This window comes from Syngnathus typhle, linkage group LG8, assembly GCF_033458585.1.
Source record: "Syngnathus typhle isolate RoL2023-S1 ecotype Sweden linkage group LG8, RoL_Styp_1.0, whole genome shotgun sequence".
In the NCBI taxonomy this organism is placed as follows: Eukaryota; Metazoa; Chordata; class Actinopteri; order Syngnathiformes; family Syngnathidae; genus Syngnathus; species Syngnathus typhle.
In genome coordinates this window covers 12387643-12403162 of record NC_083745.1, presented here as the reverse complement: position 1 = coordinate 12403162, position 15520 = coordinate 12387643, and the positions used below count along the sequence as shown (strand labels likewise).

Sequence of the window (15520 nt, the reverse complement as noted above, 5' to 3'; positions counted from 1 at the left end):
CAGGGTTTTCCGTCGCTGCCTTAGTGTCTGCGGCACGTTTCAACTGCAGCTCTTCATGAACCGTGGGGTGAATTTTGCTTAAATGTTTTGTCAAGTTTGTGGTTGCCACAATATTTAATTGTTTTGTGACATATTTCACATTTTGCCTCGTTGTTATTAAGTAAAATATAATATCCCTAAACCAGACTTCTCTTGCGTTCGGACTGGGCCGCCGCCGTGGCCATGCTTGTTTGTGTTTGTTTGGATTGGAACGGGGGGCGGAGGAGGAGGGCTTGGCTTGTGAGAAAAGGGGGCGGGAGCAGAGCAGAGCAGGACACGCCGGTGCAGCAGGCGGAAGGAAAAGTAGTGCTAGCATGAGTGCAAGTCGTCAAATTGGAGCAGAAAAAAATGAGGAAAAATATAATTAAATAATTGTAAGTATCGATATTTTAGCTAGGGAGATCGATACTCAAAAATAAGCAGCCTGGATCGATATATCGATATTTTGGTATCGATCCGCCCATCCCTAACGGGAAACACTTCCTTAAAGTAAGCCTTAAGAACTTTACAGGTTAAGATTAGTCCCAAACAGGTGTCCTTGAGCATCCTGCATTGTTTGAAAATGAGAATGGCAGTTTCAATCCCTGCTATTTGTACAAATCATATTCAAAATGCATTTTTTCACAACAAACTTGAGAGCCTCCCCTTCATTTTCAGTGGGAACAGTGTTGTTGGTCTCCCTTTTTTGCGAGTGCGTCATAGTCTGGAGTAAAATTTGTTGTGGCAATTCTTAGGAGAGATCCGAGGTATTGGTCCGTTTACCTTGATCTGTGACGGGTTGATGTTGATGTGGCTGAACGTCACGTCGCGTACGTCGAGCCAAATTGGCCACTCTTTATTAACATTCGGCACTCACTTCTTTTTTTCGGGCCACTCATTTTAATGGAAGGATTCCAGGGGAAGGTTTGTGGGTGGCTTTAGCGTAAAACTGCATCTGAAAGCTCAGCGCGCGAATTACAAGAACGCTGTCGTCACAGCCCACGCTCTAAATTCGAGACTGATACAAATAGAGCGCGATTCCGCCATGTCCGTACTACTGAGTACGTACACGCACTTGTGAGTGTGCACCGAGCTTTCTGACACGGCTTCCGGTAGTAAATGCGCAGGCGAGCGCTTCCCCATCTACTGGGGAAACGCAGTCATTGCAGGCAAAATGACCAAAAAAATGCTTAATAATACAATTTATTCAGGGTTAGCGGGCCGGATCAAACGGTCCCGCGGGCCGGATGTGGCCCGCGGGCCGTAGTTTGCCCACCCCTGGTATAAGGGAAGGCTAAGTCATACCAATCGGAATGCTCATCAAAATGTTTGTATCATTGGAAAGCTTGCGCAACACAGAAACTGAATGATGACGTCAAGCAATATTTATCGAAAGTCGGATGATGTCAATCAATATTTATCGAAAGTCACAAGACAATGCCGCACAAAAACATGCAAAATTCTTCTAACATGGATGGGGAATGGCACGCACCGCACCCTCAGCCATTTCCTCAGCACTTTGGCGGGAAGGGAAGGCCAAACAGGGAGCGGAGCGGAGCCAAGAACAGCCGGATCGCGACCTGACAGCAGGCAGGGCAACAGAACCAGAGGCCGGCTCGGCTCGGCTGGCTTGGCTCGGCTGGCTGAGCGGGGTTTATATAGGGCAGCTGGGAGCAGGTGTGGAAAAGGCCTCAGGTGCGCCCAAACAGCCATCATAATCACGCTGCCCATGCATCACTCGCTTAATCCATTCCTCTAGTAATACACAACACCTTGACAGCAATGAGCCACACACACACACACACACACACACAGTACATAAGCATCAAAGTGATGAGTTCTTTGCAACATGTTAGTTGAGTCCCGCTTTATTAGCGCCATTGTTATCGTCTGCATAAGCGTTCGCCAAGACAGTCAGAATGCACCATTGGTTTCGAAAGAGGATCGTACGGCAACCTATCGATTTGTTGACTCTTCTATTAGTTCAAATGGATGACAAGCATACATACGAGTGCTGAATCTGCCAGGCGCTTGCTTCAGGGCAGGCTGTATTTGACGGACCTGCTACACTAGTTGAGTGACATTGTACTATGTACAGTATTTCATGAATTGCTTTCTGCATTTAGCCAATGTTACAGAAGCAGCGCACGTGTGTCCTCAACAAACATTTGGAAGAACACTCAAGAGTTCAAACGTAAACCTTCATTAAGGTATAGAGGAGGAGCTCTCAAAGTCCAGCGAGTGATGTTCTAGGCCTCCGTAGCCGTTCATCTTCTTCAGCTTCAGCTGATCCACCAGGAGAAGGCACTGGGTCTCAAGAACGGGCTGCTTCTTGGAGAACAAGCGGCTTATCTCCATAAAGGTCTTGTTTTTGGTTTCGGGTATGACAGCGTAGACGTAGACGGCCACCGACAGACAAATGCTGGCGAAGACCAAGTAGCAGTAAGACCCGGCCGACATCTAGTCATTGGATCAAATAGAAAAACAGAGTATGGGACATTCGATTGTGCGCTGCTTTTCAGTGAGCAGCCTTGTACCAAAGCCATGCCATGCCATGCCATGCCATGCCATGCCATGCCATGCCATGCCATGCCATGCCATGCCATGCCATGCCATGCTGTCCCATGCCATCCCATGCCATCCCATGCCATGGCATGCCATGCCATGCCATGCCATGCCATCTCATGCCATCCCACAATTTCTTCAAAGATGCACAATTTGCTCTGCAAAAGTACGAAAGAAAATGTGATATTTGCCAGGCCAAAATACGTTTCTAACTCCAAATGCACCTGTTTCCAGCCACATGCAATCAATCAGTGGCTAAATACTCAATAGATCATGTTACAAGCAAAGCCAGCCAACACACTTTTGTTTCTGCCCCCCCCCCCCCAGCGCACCCACCTGTAAGAAGGGAAAGACAAAGCCCACAGTGAAATTGGAAAGCCAGTTGAGAGATCCTCCGACAATGTAGGCCGCTGGGCGGTGGGACTGTTTGAAGAGCTCTGCTGTGAGCAAAAAAGGGACCCCCGCTGCAACAAGGACATTTTGCAGCCTCAGTACCAATAAGGTTTGAAATGAACCAGTCTGAAATGGCCAAAAAGCATCCGACTCATGCGAGCGGGAGGTCCCGACGGAGCGACTCGCCTGGGCCGATGCAGAATCCGGCGATGATGCCGACGACGCAGCAGACGCTCACGTAACGCATGAAGGATAAACGAGTCTGGAGGAAGAAGGAAAAAAGAAAAAGAAAAACGTAGCTGTCAAAGTCACTCGGGACGGAAACGCGAGAGCACCGTTTCCTCGTGTGGAGCGAGTGGAATTGTTGTCTCAGCCGCAACGCTGACCTGTAAAATGAGGGTCAACGTGATCCCGGCACTGCAGATTCCCATCATGGTGAAACCTCCAACCATAAGAGGCCTTCTTCCCAGCTTCTCGATGGTGAAACACTACGTAGACCGGACGTGGTCATTGGATAAGGCTCCGTTTTAGGATCTGGCGTTGTTTGCGAGCGTACCTACCCCAACGAGCCCAGCGATGATCTCGATCACGCCTGTGCCTGCTGTCGTGTAAGGGATCTCCGGCGTGGGAATCCCTGCGTTCTCAAAGATGTCATTGGTGTAGAACCAGATCTATCAGATGACGAGATCAACCAATGATTGTGATTTTAAAAGAAGCCCTCCGCCGTCCTAAGCCCGAACGAGCTCAAGCCGTACTCCTTACAGCGTCGATGCCGGAGAGCTGCATGCCCACGTTGACGACCGCCACGCTGAGGACCTGCCAGCGGACCGTCTCGTCCAGGAGCAGATTCCACACAGACAGTGTCTCCACTGACGACAAGGAGCGCTGCTCTTCCTGCATCTCCTCAATCTCGGCCTGGATGTTACAATTGGCTCGGTACCGCTTCAGAGCTGAGGAAAGACACGGCGGGCAAACCGCAGAGACGTGTCGGCAAAGCAAAGCAAAGCAAAGCAAAGCAAAGGAACGGAACGTGCGCTAACGATGCCGCTACTGACCTGTGATGGTAGCGTGGACATTGCGCTTGTCAATCAGCAAGTACCTGGGGCTCTCCGGGAACCACGGCAACAGCAACAACTGGACAAATGTGGGTCCCGCCACCACAGAGAGAAACAGAGGCCAGTGCTCTTCCTGCAAACCATGACCTTTATTGGAAATGCGCACGATACAGCTACTTTACAGAGAAAGTGCATATTGGCACAGTGGCTGGCTGGCTGGCTGGCTGGCTGGCTGGCTGGCTGCCGGCATGCTAGCTGGGAGTTATACCTTTCCCAACAGTTCGTGGAGTCCAAGGATTTGGGCTGCAAAGACTCCTGTGCCGATAAAGATACTTGGCACCAGACCCAGAAAGCCCCGGAGGTTTTTGGGCGCAATCTCACCCAGGTACATTGGAACCACACTCAAAGAGATGCCTGTGGTAAAAACAAAGACGCCTTAAAGACCTTAAGCTCTGCGTTGTGGTCATAGTATGGTACTTGGACGGAAAGAGACGATGACCTGAGTGGATCCCTGTTACGAAACGACCCAGTATGACCATCTCGGGGGAACCGCAGCTCCTGCTGAAGCCCATTAAGGAACCGCCAATAAACACCAGAACTGTGCTCTTGACCACTGTCCCTTTCCTGAAACGACAGCACAGATAGGCGTGGCGGTCTCAAGGTGTCATACGGCCCTGGCTGGCCGGCATCGACAACACACGCGTATCACACTAAAGACACGACCGCAATCGCCATAAGGCTTTACCGAATACGATTCTATCAACTGGTTACTATATGAAATGTTTCACCTGCCGAAGCGAGTGACCAGCACACCCACAATCAATGAACCCAGCAGACCACCGATAGCAAATACCGACACGGTGAGTGAATACATCAGTGTCAGTGTCTCCCCGCTGAGTCCGGTTCCATTGCGCCTCAACGCCATTTGGTTGTAGAAGTCCTTTATATACTAAGGAAAGAAAGACGCATGAACGAGGAACAAACAAACAAATATGGCAGTCGAATGTTGATCTCTTGTTTCGATTCATCAAACGCGGTTCTGGTGTTTTTGGACTCAAATACTTTGAGATAGATGGCAGTGTAGCTTGCTTACCAGCGCTGGAGAGTTGACCACAGCTAAATTGTATCCATAGAGCATGGAACTTCCAAAGGAAGTCAGAAAAGCCACGGCCAACAGTGAGCCTGTAAGATCCTTTGGAAGCAAAAGAGAAAAGAAGAGAAAAAGAGACATCGATCGGACTGACCACTCAATGTCAATGCATTCCTCTAGCGTTGCCCTGCTGCTTGCCTTGCCTCGCTTGAGGCTTGTGCTTCGCATTTGGGCTCACTCGTGTTCAAACACTACGGCTATTATTCGTCCGTGAAACGGCATTTTGTTCTAAAACCGTCTTGGCGCGCTTTGCATTCCTCCAGGCGACCAAAGAAGGTCAGAGTGCACTGCCATTTAGGTTTCATACTTTCGGGACACAAAAAGCACAAACTATGGATCAGGTCAAATAAAGCAACCATCAAAGAAAAGGTCACAAGTTTCCATTCGGAATATCTGCTGACCAAAGAGGAAGAAAATGCAGTGCAAAAAAACCCAACAAATAATCACGAGACACAATACACGATATCGAGAGCCACTTTTAAATGTGACCCTGATCTGGAGCACTTTGACCAAAGGTTTGATTTACCGGGATTATTCTGCCAGATGCCGGGATTAAAACCTCTTCGGCCATTTAAAATTGTCGTCGTGAATTTCCACGCAGCCCGGGAGAGTTCATTGTACACTACGAGAGATGGACGGCATCGCTGAACAAGTCACGTTGGGCTTCGAGTGCAAAGCCACTGCGTCCGTCCGTGGGTTAGGCTTCATAAACCGCAGAGCATGTCTCACCTCCTTCCTTCCTTCCTTCCTTCCTTCCTTCCTTCCTTCCTTCCTTCCTTCCTTCCTTCCTTCCTTCCTTCCTTCCTTCCTTCCTTCCTTCCTTCCTTCCTTCCTTCCTTCCTTCCTTCCTTCCTTTGGCTGTGCACAAGATCCAATACACAAGCTGGATAGTGTCATCACATGACAGACTGCAACGTGACAGACCAAGAGAAAGACCTGCGGAAAGCAATTAAGTCTAAATCAATTTAGATGAGGAAAAATTCAGAGGGGGGGGGGGGGGGTTCAAAAGCAAAGGCTATTAGCAGAGTGGAGGACAAGAAAGAAAGAAAGAAAGAAAGAAAGAAAGAAAGAAAGAAAGAAAGAAAGAAAGAAAGAAAGAAAGAAAGAAAGAAAGAAAGAAAGAAAGAAAGAAAGAAAGAAAGAAAGAAAGAAAGAAAGAAAGAAAGAAAGAAAGAAAGAAAGAAAGAAAGAAAGAAAGAAAGAAAGAAAGAAAGAAAGAAAGAAAGAAAGAAAGAAAGAAAGAAAAAGAAGAAAAACCAAGAGGAAAGAGAAGTGGGACAATGAGCCCTGTTGTGAACAAATCAAATGGTCGAGGGAAAAAAGAAAAGTATTGAGGAAGTCGGTCGGTCGGTCGGTCGCTCGGTCGGTCGCTCGGCCGGTCGGTCGCTCGGCCGGTCGGTCGCTCGGTCGGTCGCTCGGGGAGGATTAGCGCTCGATTCCGAACGGCGCCTTAAGATCCGTGTGACACACAAATAAATACAAGGGAAGCAAACAAGAGTCATAGAAAAGAAAAGAAAAACTACTAGAAGACGCATTTCACCAACTACAGACTCAAAACTAGATTTGTGAAAGTTGTACAAATGCCAAGCACAACTGATATTTGTCACTCAGTTTAAGTTTGAACATGGTGATTTGTTTTGTTCTTGATAGGAACGGAATCAATATTGTTCATTCCTCTCCAAACGGCTGAATTGTCACGTGCAGCTTTGGTCTTAATCTAACAAATGCGCGAGCGAGCGAGCGAGCGAGGGCGGTCATGTGCAAATGCTCTTTTTTTGTTTTTCTTTTTCCACTTGCAATGAAGGAGAGTAGTGTGTGTGTGTTCTTCTCAGACTGATCCTTGAGTTGGCTTGGACTTGACCTCAACTAATTCACAATGAAAAGAAGCGTTTGTTCACATTTAAAAGAAAATCTCCCAATTAGTCTTCAACTGAGGAAAATGGTGAAGATCATCTGGCCAGCAGACTTTGGGCAGCGTATGCCACAACAGCCCATTTGATGTTGTGCATGTGAGCTGCCTTGAAGATGGAGCTCAATCGGGATTTGTATGCACTTGTCCATAGAACATCTCCTTCCTGTCGGGGAGAGTGCGTCCGAAACAGCCCAAACGCTTTTTGTATGAAATGCTGCCATTCATTTTATACTTGGGGGATTTTGCTCAAGCATTTGGGGGATTTTGCTCAAGCATTTTCTTTCAGTTGCCATAGATTGTTGACACAAATATCAGGAATTCAAAAGTGCTTTTCGTCTCTCTGCTCTGGCCCCTCCCATCCTGTCACGCTCGGCACGTAACGCCCACGTAATGGGCACTCGTCGGCCCACCTGCTCCCGGCTCATCAGCTCCCCGATTTAAACTTGCTTTCTCTGGAGCTCGCTGAGGAATTTGGGCCACCTACTCACGGGCACATCAATGGAGACGCTAAGGGCCAAATGAGTTCCAAGCATTTCCAAACTAATGACACACAGACACACCTGCTAAAACAATGTACAGTCCATTGTTTAGCTACTGCTACGCCTTCACCAACACATTCTCCAACATAGGTGTGTCAAGATGCTGAAGGCAGCTGCTTGCCAAAACATGCAAGGAATAAATAGACAAACAAAAAGGCTATCAATCAAAAGAGTTTGCACGCAATAGAGACAAACAAAACATCTATCAAGCAAAAGACTTTGCAAGCAATAAAGAGACAAACAAATAAAGAGGCAGGCAGGCAGGCAGGCGGGCAGGCAGGCGGGCGGGCGGGCGGGCAGCCACGCAGGCAGGCAGCCACTCGGGCAGGCAGCCACACAGGCAGGCAGCCACGCAAGGAGGCAGCCACGCAAGGAGGCAGCCACGCAGGCAGCCACGCAGGCAGGCAGCCACGCCAGGGAGGCAGGCAGCCACACAGGCAGGCAGCCACGCAGGCAGCCACGCAGGCAGCCACGCAGGCAGGCAGCCAGGAAGCCACGCAGGCAGAGCTCAGGTGTACATAACTCACTTTGCATATTGACTATTTATTGTGTTATCTGTTTATTTATTATTTATTCGTCACTCTTACTATTGATTGTTTGAATTTTTGCCTTCTTGTTTTTATATTGTGTCGCGTACTTGTATGTCTATCGTGTTATGTGTCTCGTCACCGTGGGATGGAGAAAAACGTAATTTCGGTCTCTTTGTGTGTTGTGACATGTGGAGAGATTGACAATAAAGCTGACTTTGACTTTGACTTGTGGCCCTGAGGCAAAGTTAGTGAAATGCACACGCACGCACGCACATAAAAAGGCATCCAAGTTGAAATTGGGACTCAGCTGAACACAGTCCTGCCGTGTGGGAAGACACCAAAGAAAACTGCAGCACGCCAAGACAAAGACTGACCAGCTTTACCGATTACAAAACAAACGTAGGTCCCCTTTTGATGAGTCTTTGCAGTGGAGTTGATGAGCTTCAAAGTTAAGGTCAGGCCAAGGTTGAAAAGCCGCTAGTCGCGCTCTTTGCTTCAGATTGCTCAGCACAGGCAGCAGACGGAACGAGGCTTGTTCATCATCAAATGGCCCCCAAACCTCTTTGATATTGGCAAAGCTCGACATTCAATTGAACGCAAACGTTTTTCTCTTTCATTTGACAGATGCACTTTGCCCTTGGCGTGTTACTCTTGTGCGGCGGCATCAGTGGAAGTGTAAGTTGAACAATGTCTGGGTGGCTTGCGCTCACCCTATTTGACTTCCGTATTTGTGAAAAAGGATTGACTCTTTTGTCAACCCTTTCTCACAGTGGGCCGCTTCCATCAAAATAGGTCGGTAACCGTCTGGATTAGCGTTTGCGAACAACAAGGCATCGTTGCCTCCTTAACTCTCTTAACTGCTTTTGATTGTCAAATATGTGGCAGGACGTCATTGCCCTGCCGGCTGGACTCAGTTGGACACCCGCTGTTTCATCTACCAAAACGAGGCATTAAATTTCCGTCTTGCGGAGGTACAACCTTTGCCGACGCAGAAACGAAAACTAGATGGGCTTTTTTTCTTTTGGCTTCTGTTCATTTGCTTTTTCCACCCTTAGACTGTCTGCAACATTCTCGGCGGAAACCTGGTTTCCATCCACAGTCAACTCGAAAATGAAGTAGTCCGCCACGTGATTCTGGCGGGGGCTGGCTCTTTTGCGCGGACTTGGATTGGACTATATGACCGGATCGAGGTAACGTCCAAGCTTTTGGTTTTTTCAACAAGCTGATGTCAGTCCATTGGGCCGTTCCAACATCCGTTCGTTCGTTCGTTCGTTCGTTCAGCTTCCCTGGAAGTGAAAGGGTCATTTTTTGAAAAGCGAAAAATGTAACGTCGTCTTTCAGGATGGAGATTATTTATGGACGGACGGCTCAGAGGCTGATTTCTTCGACTGGGGGACTAACAGGCCAACCATGAACACAAATGAAGACTGTGTCGAGATCAACTTCCAAAGTACGTACATGAGGAAGGGCGAGCGAACCAACCAACCGCCATGAAGGGAATGGACATTTCAACAGAAAAGCAAAGAACTTGTCTTCTCTTTTGTCTTCCTACAGATAATCGGTGGAATGATCGCAACTGTCGTGGTCGTCTACCCTTCGTGTGTGCAAAAGATCTGAATCACTTTTAAGATGCATTCTTGTTCTGCAATGGTCAATGATTTGGAAATGCTATCAAATGGTTTGTGTGTATCATTTTGCAGAGGGGAGCAGCTGTGATTGAGTGCCTTTGGAATATTTCCATACAATCAGGTGTAAGGGTTAGATTGTGCTTTTTGCTTCCATAGCACTGATGATCATTGAGCGTTTGTGAACACAGTAAATGAAACAAGAAACTCTTTCTAGATTCATTCTTTAGAATGCTTCTCAAGTCTGTTTGAGCCTATCCCAGGGGTCCCCAAACTTTTTCCTGTGAGGGCCACATAACCTTTCCCTTCTCTGATGGCGGGCCGGTGTCAGTTTGGAACAGAAAAAGTGTGACGATCGTAGGGGAGCTTAAAAAATGTATTGTTTTCCAGAAAGCCACACATAACCAAATAACGGTTATTTAATAACCCTTTCCAGGTTCTTTACAGAAAAAAAGTCAGGAAACAAATAATAACACTATTAATGAAATAAATAATAACTAAATAACCCTCTGAGTTCTTCACAGAAAAATCAGGAAATAAATAATAACTAAATAACTCTCTCTGGGTTCTTCATAGAAAAAAAACCATGGAACATTAACTTTCTGTTGTGCCATGCACAATCTTAACAGATAAAAGTTCAGCTCAGTTGTCAGAGCAGAACCTCTCTGACACATATGAGCAGTCTCTTAAAGTTCTTGTGTTCCTTCCTTATAATCCTTTTGTAGGTTCCAGTAGGCTTGTAGACACCGCTGTCTTTTTTGTTAAAGTTTGATAGTGCGTCATAGTCTGGAGTAAAATTTGTTGTGGCAATTCTTAGGCGAGATCCGAGGTGTTGGTCCGTTTACCTCGATCTGTGACGGGTAGATGTTGACGTTCATGTGGCTGAACGTCACGTCGCGTAGGTCGAGCCAAATTGGCCACTCTCTTTTAAACGCTCGGCACTGTGTCCACCTTGCTTTTCCTTGGGCGACTCATTTTAATGGAAGGATTCCAGGGGAAGGTTTGTGGGTGGCTTTAGCGCAAAACTGCATCTGAAAGCTCAGCGCGCGAATTACAAGAATGCTGTCGTCAAAGCCCACGCTCTAAATTCGGGATTGATACAAATAGAGCGCGAGTACGCCATGTCCGTACACGCACTTGTGAGTGTGCACCGAGCTTTCTGACACGGCTTCCGGTAGTAAATGCGCAGGCGAGCGCTTCTCCATCTACTGGGGAAACGCAGTCATTGTAGGCAAAATGACCAAAAAAAAAAAGTTTAATAATACAATTTGTTCAGGGTAGGGCGGCTCGGTGGCGCACTTGGGTAGCACGTCCGCCTCACAGTTAGGAGGGTGCGGGTTCGATTCCACCTCCGGCCCTCCCTGTGTGGAGTTTGCATGTTCTCCCCGGGCCCGCGTGGGTTTTCTCCGGGCACTCCGGTTTCCTCCCACATCCCAAAAACATGCTTGGTAGGCCGATTGAACACTCCAAATTGTCCCTAGGTGTGAGTGCGAGTGCAAATGGTTGTTTGTCTCTGTGTGCCCTGCAATTGGCTGGCAACCGGTTCAGGGTGTCCCCCGCCTACTGCCCGATGACGGCTGGGATAGGCTCCAGCACGCCCGCGACCCCAGTGGGGACTAAGCGGTACAGAAAATGGATGGATGGATGGAATTTGTTCAGGGTTGGCGGGCCGGATTAAACGGTCCCGTGGGCCGTATCCGTACTTTGGTGACCCCTGGCCTATCCTGTCTGACCTGACCAGAGCAGAGCAAAATAAAACAATGTGCGTTCTCTCTCTATGATGATGATGATGATGATAATAATAATAATAATAATCATAATAATTATAATAATAATCATAATAATAATAATAACTAGAATTTGCAATTCCTGAAGGAATTGCGTGTGAAGGTGAAGAAGTTGAATAAATATTTAAGGAATGTTGCAGAATGATGTTGAAACGAGTTGAATCGGTTGAAAAATGTAGAAATGAGAAGGGAAAAAGGAAATATTGTAGAATTGGGTGTGAATTTCAAAATAAAAGATGTGAATTATTTGGTAAATTGTGGAATAGGTAGAAAAATGATGAACAGTTGAAAGTTGGAATGGGTTGAATCGGTTGAAAAATGTAGAAATGAGAAGGGAAAAAGGAATTGGGCGTGAATTTCAAAATAAAAGATGTGAAGTTTTTGGTAAGTGGGAAGTTGTGGAATAGGTAGAAAAATGATGAACAGTTGAAAGTTGGAATGGGTTGAATCGGTTGAAAAATGTAGAAATGAGAAGGGAAAAAGGAATTGGGAATGAATTTCAAAATAAAAGATGTGAAGTATTTGGTAGGTTGTGGAATAGGTAGAAAAATGATGAACAGTTGAAAGTTGGAATGGGTTGAATCGGTCGAAAAATGTAGAAATTAGAGTAGAAAAAGGAAATTTTAGAGGATTTTGGTTGAATTTCAAAATAAAAGATGTGAAGTTTTTGGTAAGTGGGAAGTTGTGGAATAGGTAGGCAAAAGATGAATAGTTGAAAGTTGGAACGAGTTGAATCGGTGGAAAAATGTAGAAGTTAGAAGTGAAAAACGAAATGTTGTGAAATTTTGCAAAATTTTATGCAAATTTTAAAAGTGAAAACGTGAAAATTTTGAATTTGGCAAGTTTGGGAATGTCCCCAATGTGATTTGAATGTGTTGAATCATGTGAATTTGAAACTGGAACAACGTAAATGTGAAATGTTGAATCTGCCATTAAGAATGAATGGGGCAAAAATCGCCATAAATTTGTGAATTATGCGAAAACGGAAAATTTTTGGAATGAGAAAAATGTGAGCACCCATGCCATGAATTTTTGGAATAAGTGAAAAGTGGAATGGAGTGAATCGGTTGAAGTATGTGGAACTAGTTAAGCGGCAAAGAAAGCTAACGGAAAGCTAGCGCAAAATGTTGTAGAATAACAATAGTGTGAAGGTCTTCACCTTCACACTAATGAAGCGTGCTGCAGTGCAGTGCACAGCACAGCGTGCTGTCTGCTCACAACGTTAACAGGCCTGCCTGCCTGCGTTGCTGGCTGGCTGGCTGGCTGGCTGCCTGCGTGGCTGTCTGGCCGGCCGGCCGGCCGCCTGCAAACCCGCCCGCCCGCCTGCCTGCCAGCGGAGGAGGGATCAGCCAGCGTCTTGCTCTGGGACACTTGGACCATGAGGATTGAAGGGACAGCCCGCAACGCTCTAGCACCGCAGTCACTCCGCAAAAGCAACTTTCACCCTTTGGCTTTCACCACTTCAATAAATACGGACGTCCTAATAATGGGCTGACTGGTATAGTCAAAGTCAGCTTTATTGTCAATTCCTTCACATGTCGAGACACACAAAGAAACCGAAATGACGTTTTCTCTATCCCACGGTGACGAGACATATTACACGATAGACATACAAGTAAACGACACAAATAAAAACAAGAAGGCACAGACACTAAATAATAAATAAATAAAATGAGTGATGAATAAATAATAAACAAATAACCCAATAAATAAGAGGAGCAAAACGGAGTCAGTGTGCGTACAGCAGACAGTAAGCATAGCGCAAAGTACAGGACGCTACGCAGAAAGGGGAAGCGAGTTCAGGATCCTAACAGCCTGGAGTACGAAGCTGTTGTTGAGTCTGGCGGTGCGGGAGGGAGCGCAGGCTCCTGTACCTCTCTCTTAATCCCAGAGGGCAGAAGAGCAAACAAAGAGTGCGCGGGGTGACTCACATCACTCACAATCGTGGTCGCCTTGCGGGTGAGATGGGAGATGTAAATGTCTTTCAAGGAGGGGAGTGAAGCACCAATAATCTTACCAGCCGTGTTCACTATGCGCTGCAGGGCCTTCAAATTGTAGTCAGTGCAGCCGCCACCCCAAACAGCAATACAGCTGGAGAGGACGTATTGCTGGCGCTGCGTCGCTTCCAGCAGGTTGGCCATTTCCCATCACTTGCTACAAATTGATACATATATTGCTGAATTTCAGATCTGATTCAATTTGGAAGACCTACAAATTAAATTCCATTGACGTGGCTAAAAGAGCGATTTCTGATTTTTGGATATTGCTGGTCCTTGGCCAACATCTGGCTTCTTTGAAGCGTAAGTATGTCAGCTTTGCTTTGGTCATTATTTGGAATCATCTCTTTCTTTTCACTTGCATATGTTTTTTCAAAATTGGAGAGCTTTCAGATTCACATTTATTTGTTTTAGTTTTCTTCCTTGTTTGACAGGTTCACATGATTGTTTCTGGGTGGTACGAGCTGGGCGGGGCGTGGAATCAATCCAGTTTGGAAGCAGTCCCCGAGACAGCAGCCAAAGGTAAATGTTTGTTTTGGACCAAATATAGCCTCCACCATCCCAGGCACAAAACAATGGACTTGAATTGTCTTGTCGATCTGGAATGGGCTTAATGAAAAACTGACAAATGATTGACACGATGGCTGCTGTCCCAGTTCTGACTTGATCACACGTTTACCTGATTGTGCTATTGTACTGGAAAGGCGCATCTCTGTAATTACTACATTCATGACACAAAGTGCCAACGGAAAGCAACATTGATTCCAGCGTGCGTCACCACATCAAAATAACTGGCTGTCATTCACTTGAATAAAAAGGTAAACTGCGCTCTTTCATTCAGATCCCTCAGCAAAGGCAGCAAAGGTAACAAGGCTTGTTCAGCATCAAATGGCACCCAAACCTCTTTGCTGTTGGCAATTCCATTGAACACAAAATGCTTTTCTCTTTCATTTGACAGATGCACTTTGCCCTTGGCGTGTTGCTCTTGTGCGGCGGCATCAGTGGAAGTGTAAGTTGAACAATGTCTGGGTGGCTTGCGCTCACCCTATTTGACTGCCAGTCAGTCGTTGTGAACAAGGATTGACTCTTTTGTTCCTTTCTCACAGTGGGCCGCTTCCGTCAAAATAGGTCGGTAACCGTCTGGATTAGGGTTTGCGAACGACAAGGCATCGTTGGCTCTTTAACTCTCTTAACTGCTTTTGATTGTCAAATATGTGGCAGGAGGTGATTGCCCTGCCGGCTGGACTCAGTTGGACACCCGCTGTTTCATCTTCCAAAACGAGCGATTAAATTTCCGTCTTGCGGAGGTACAACCTTTGCTGACGCAGAAACAAAAACTAGATGGGCTTTTCTTCTTTTGGCTTCTGTTCATTTGCTTTTTCCACCCTTAGACTGTCTGCAACATTCTCGGCGGAAACTTGGTTTCCATCCACAGTCAACTTGAAAATGAAGTAGTCCGCCACGTGATTCTGGCGGGGGCTGGCTCTTTTGCGCGGACTTGGATTGGACTGTATGACCGGATCGAGGTAACGTCCAAGATTTTGGTTTTTTCAACAAGCTGATGTCAGTCCATTGGGCCGTTCCGACATTCGTTCGTTCATTCGTTCGTTCGTTCGTTCAGCTTCCCTGGAAGTGAAAGGGTCATTTTTTGAAAAGCGAAAAATGTAACGTCGTCTTTCAGGATGGAGATTATTTATGGACGGACGGCTCAGAGGTTGATTTCTTCGACTGGGCGAATAACAGGCCAACCATGAACCCAGATCAAGACTGTGTCGAGATCAACTTCCCAAGTACGTACATGAGGAAGGGCGAGCGAACCAACCAACCGCCGTGAAGGGAATGGACAAGAAAATAATTTGTCTTCTCTTTTGTCTTCCTACAGATAACGATCAGTGGAATGATCGTCGCTGTGGTGGTCGACTACCCTTCGTGTGCGCAAAAGATCTGAA

General features: G+C 46.6%; 3 protein-coding genes across 6 annotated transcripts in view; 2 read left to right on the top strand and 1 right to left on the bottom strand.

Annotated features, from left to right (window-relative positions):
- Positions 1 to 1870: 1870 nt before the first annotated feature.
- Positions 1871 to 6066, bottom strand: LOC133158569 (solute carrier family 2, facilitated glucose transporter member 9-like). 2 transcript variants are annotated; one of them, XM_061285843.1, is made up of 12 exons: positions 5708 to 6066; positions 5125 to 5223; positions 4820 to 4980; positions 4531 to 4655; positions 4300 to 4445; positions 4032 to 4164; positions 3739 to 3926; positions 3537 to 3647; positions 3363 to 3464; positions 3163 to 3238; positions 2920 to 3047; positions 1871 to 2478 (listed from the first exon to the last, which is right to left on the bottom strand). In XM_061285843.1, the coding sequence occupies exons 1-12, from the start codon at positions 5750 to 5752 to the stop codon at positions 2224 to 2226; spliced, it is 1569 nt and encodes a 522-aa protein (XP_061141827.1). In that variant the 5' UTR covers positions 5753 to 6066; the 3' UTR covers positions 1871 to 2223. The 2 variants fall into 2 exon arrangements, with proteins under 2 accessions (XP_061141827.1, XP_061141826.1); XM_061285842.1 differs by lacking the exon at positions 5708 to 6066 and having other exon boundaries at positions 5125 to 5640.
- A 2117-nt stretch (positions 6067 to 8183) lies between these two features.
- Positions 8184 to 9997, top strand: LOC133158524 (galactose-specific lectin nattectin-like). The gene is made up of 7 exons (XM_061285777.1): positions 8184 to 8561; positions 8787 to 8837; positions 8933 to 8954; positions 9048 to 9133; positions 9218 to 9352; positions 9504 to 9612; positions 9717 to 9997. Exons 2-7 carry the CDS (start codon positions 8787 to 8789, stop codon positions 9788 to 9790), a joined length of 477 nt encoding a protein of 158 aa, XP_061141761.1. The 5' UTR covers positions 8184 to 8561; the 3' UTR covers positions 9791 to 9997.
- Positions 9998 to 14222: 4225 nt separating this feature from the next.
- Positions 14223 to 15520, top strand: part of LOC133158522 (galactose-specific lectin nattectin-like) — a 1521-nt gene continuing 223 nt past the window's right edge. For 2 of the 3 annotated variants that reach the window (XM_061285774.1, XM_061285773.1), the window contains exons 1-7: positions 14344 to 14435; positions 14530 to 14580; positions 14678 to 14699; positions 14793 to 14878; positions 14963 to 15097; positions 15253 to 15361; positions 15454 to 15520. The exon at positions 15454 to 15520 is cut by the window's right edge. In XM_061285774.1, coding sequence (XP_061141758.1) covers positions 14530 to 14580; positions 14678 to 14699; positions 14793 to 14878; positions 14963 to 15097; positions 15253 to 15361; positions 15454 to 15520 — 470 coding nt within the window. In that variant the 5' untranslated portion in view covers positions 14344 to 14435. Of the gene's footprint in view, positions 14436 to 14529; positions 14581 to 14677; positions 14700 to 14792; positions 14879 to 14962; positions 15098 to 15252; positions 15362 to 15453 lie in introns of all 3 variants that reach the window. The other variant, XM_061285775.1, reaches the window with a different exon arrangement.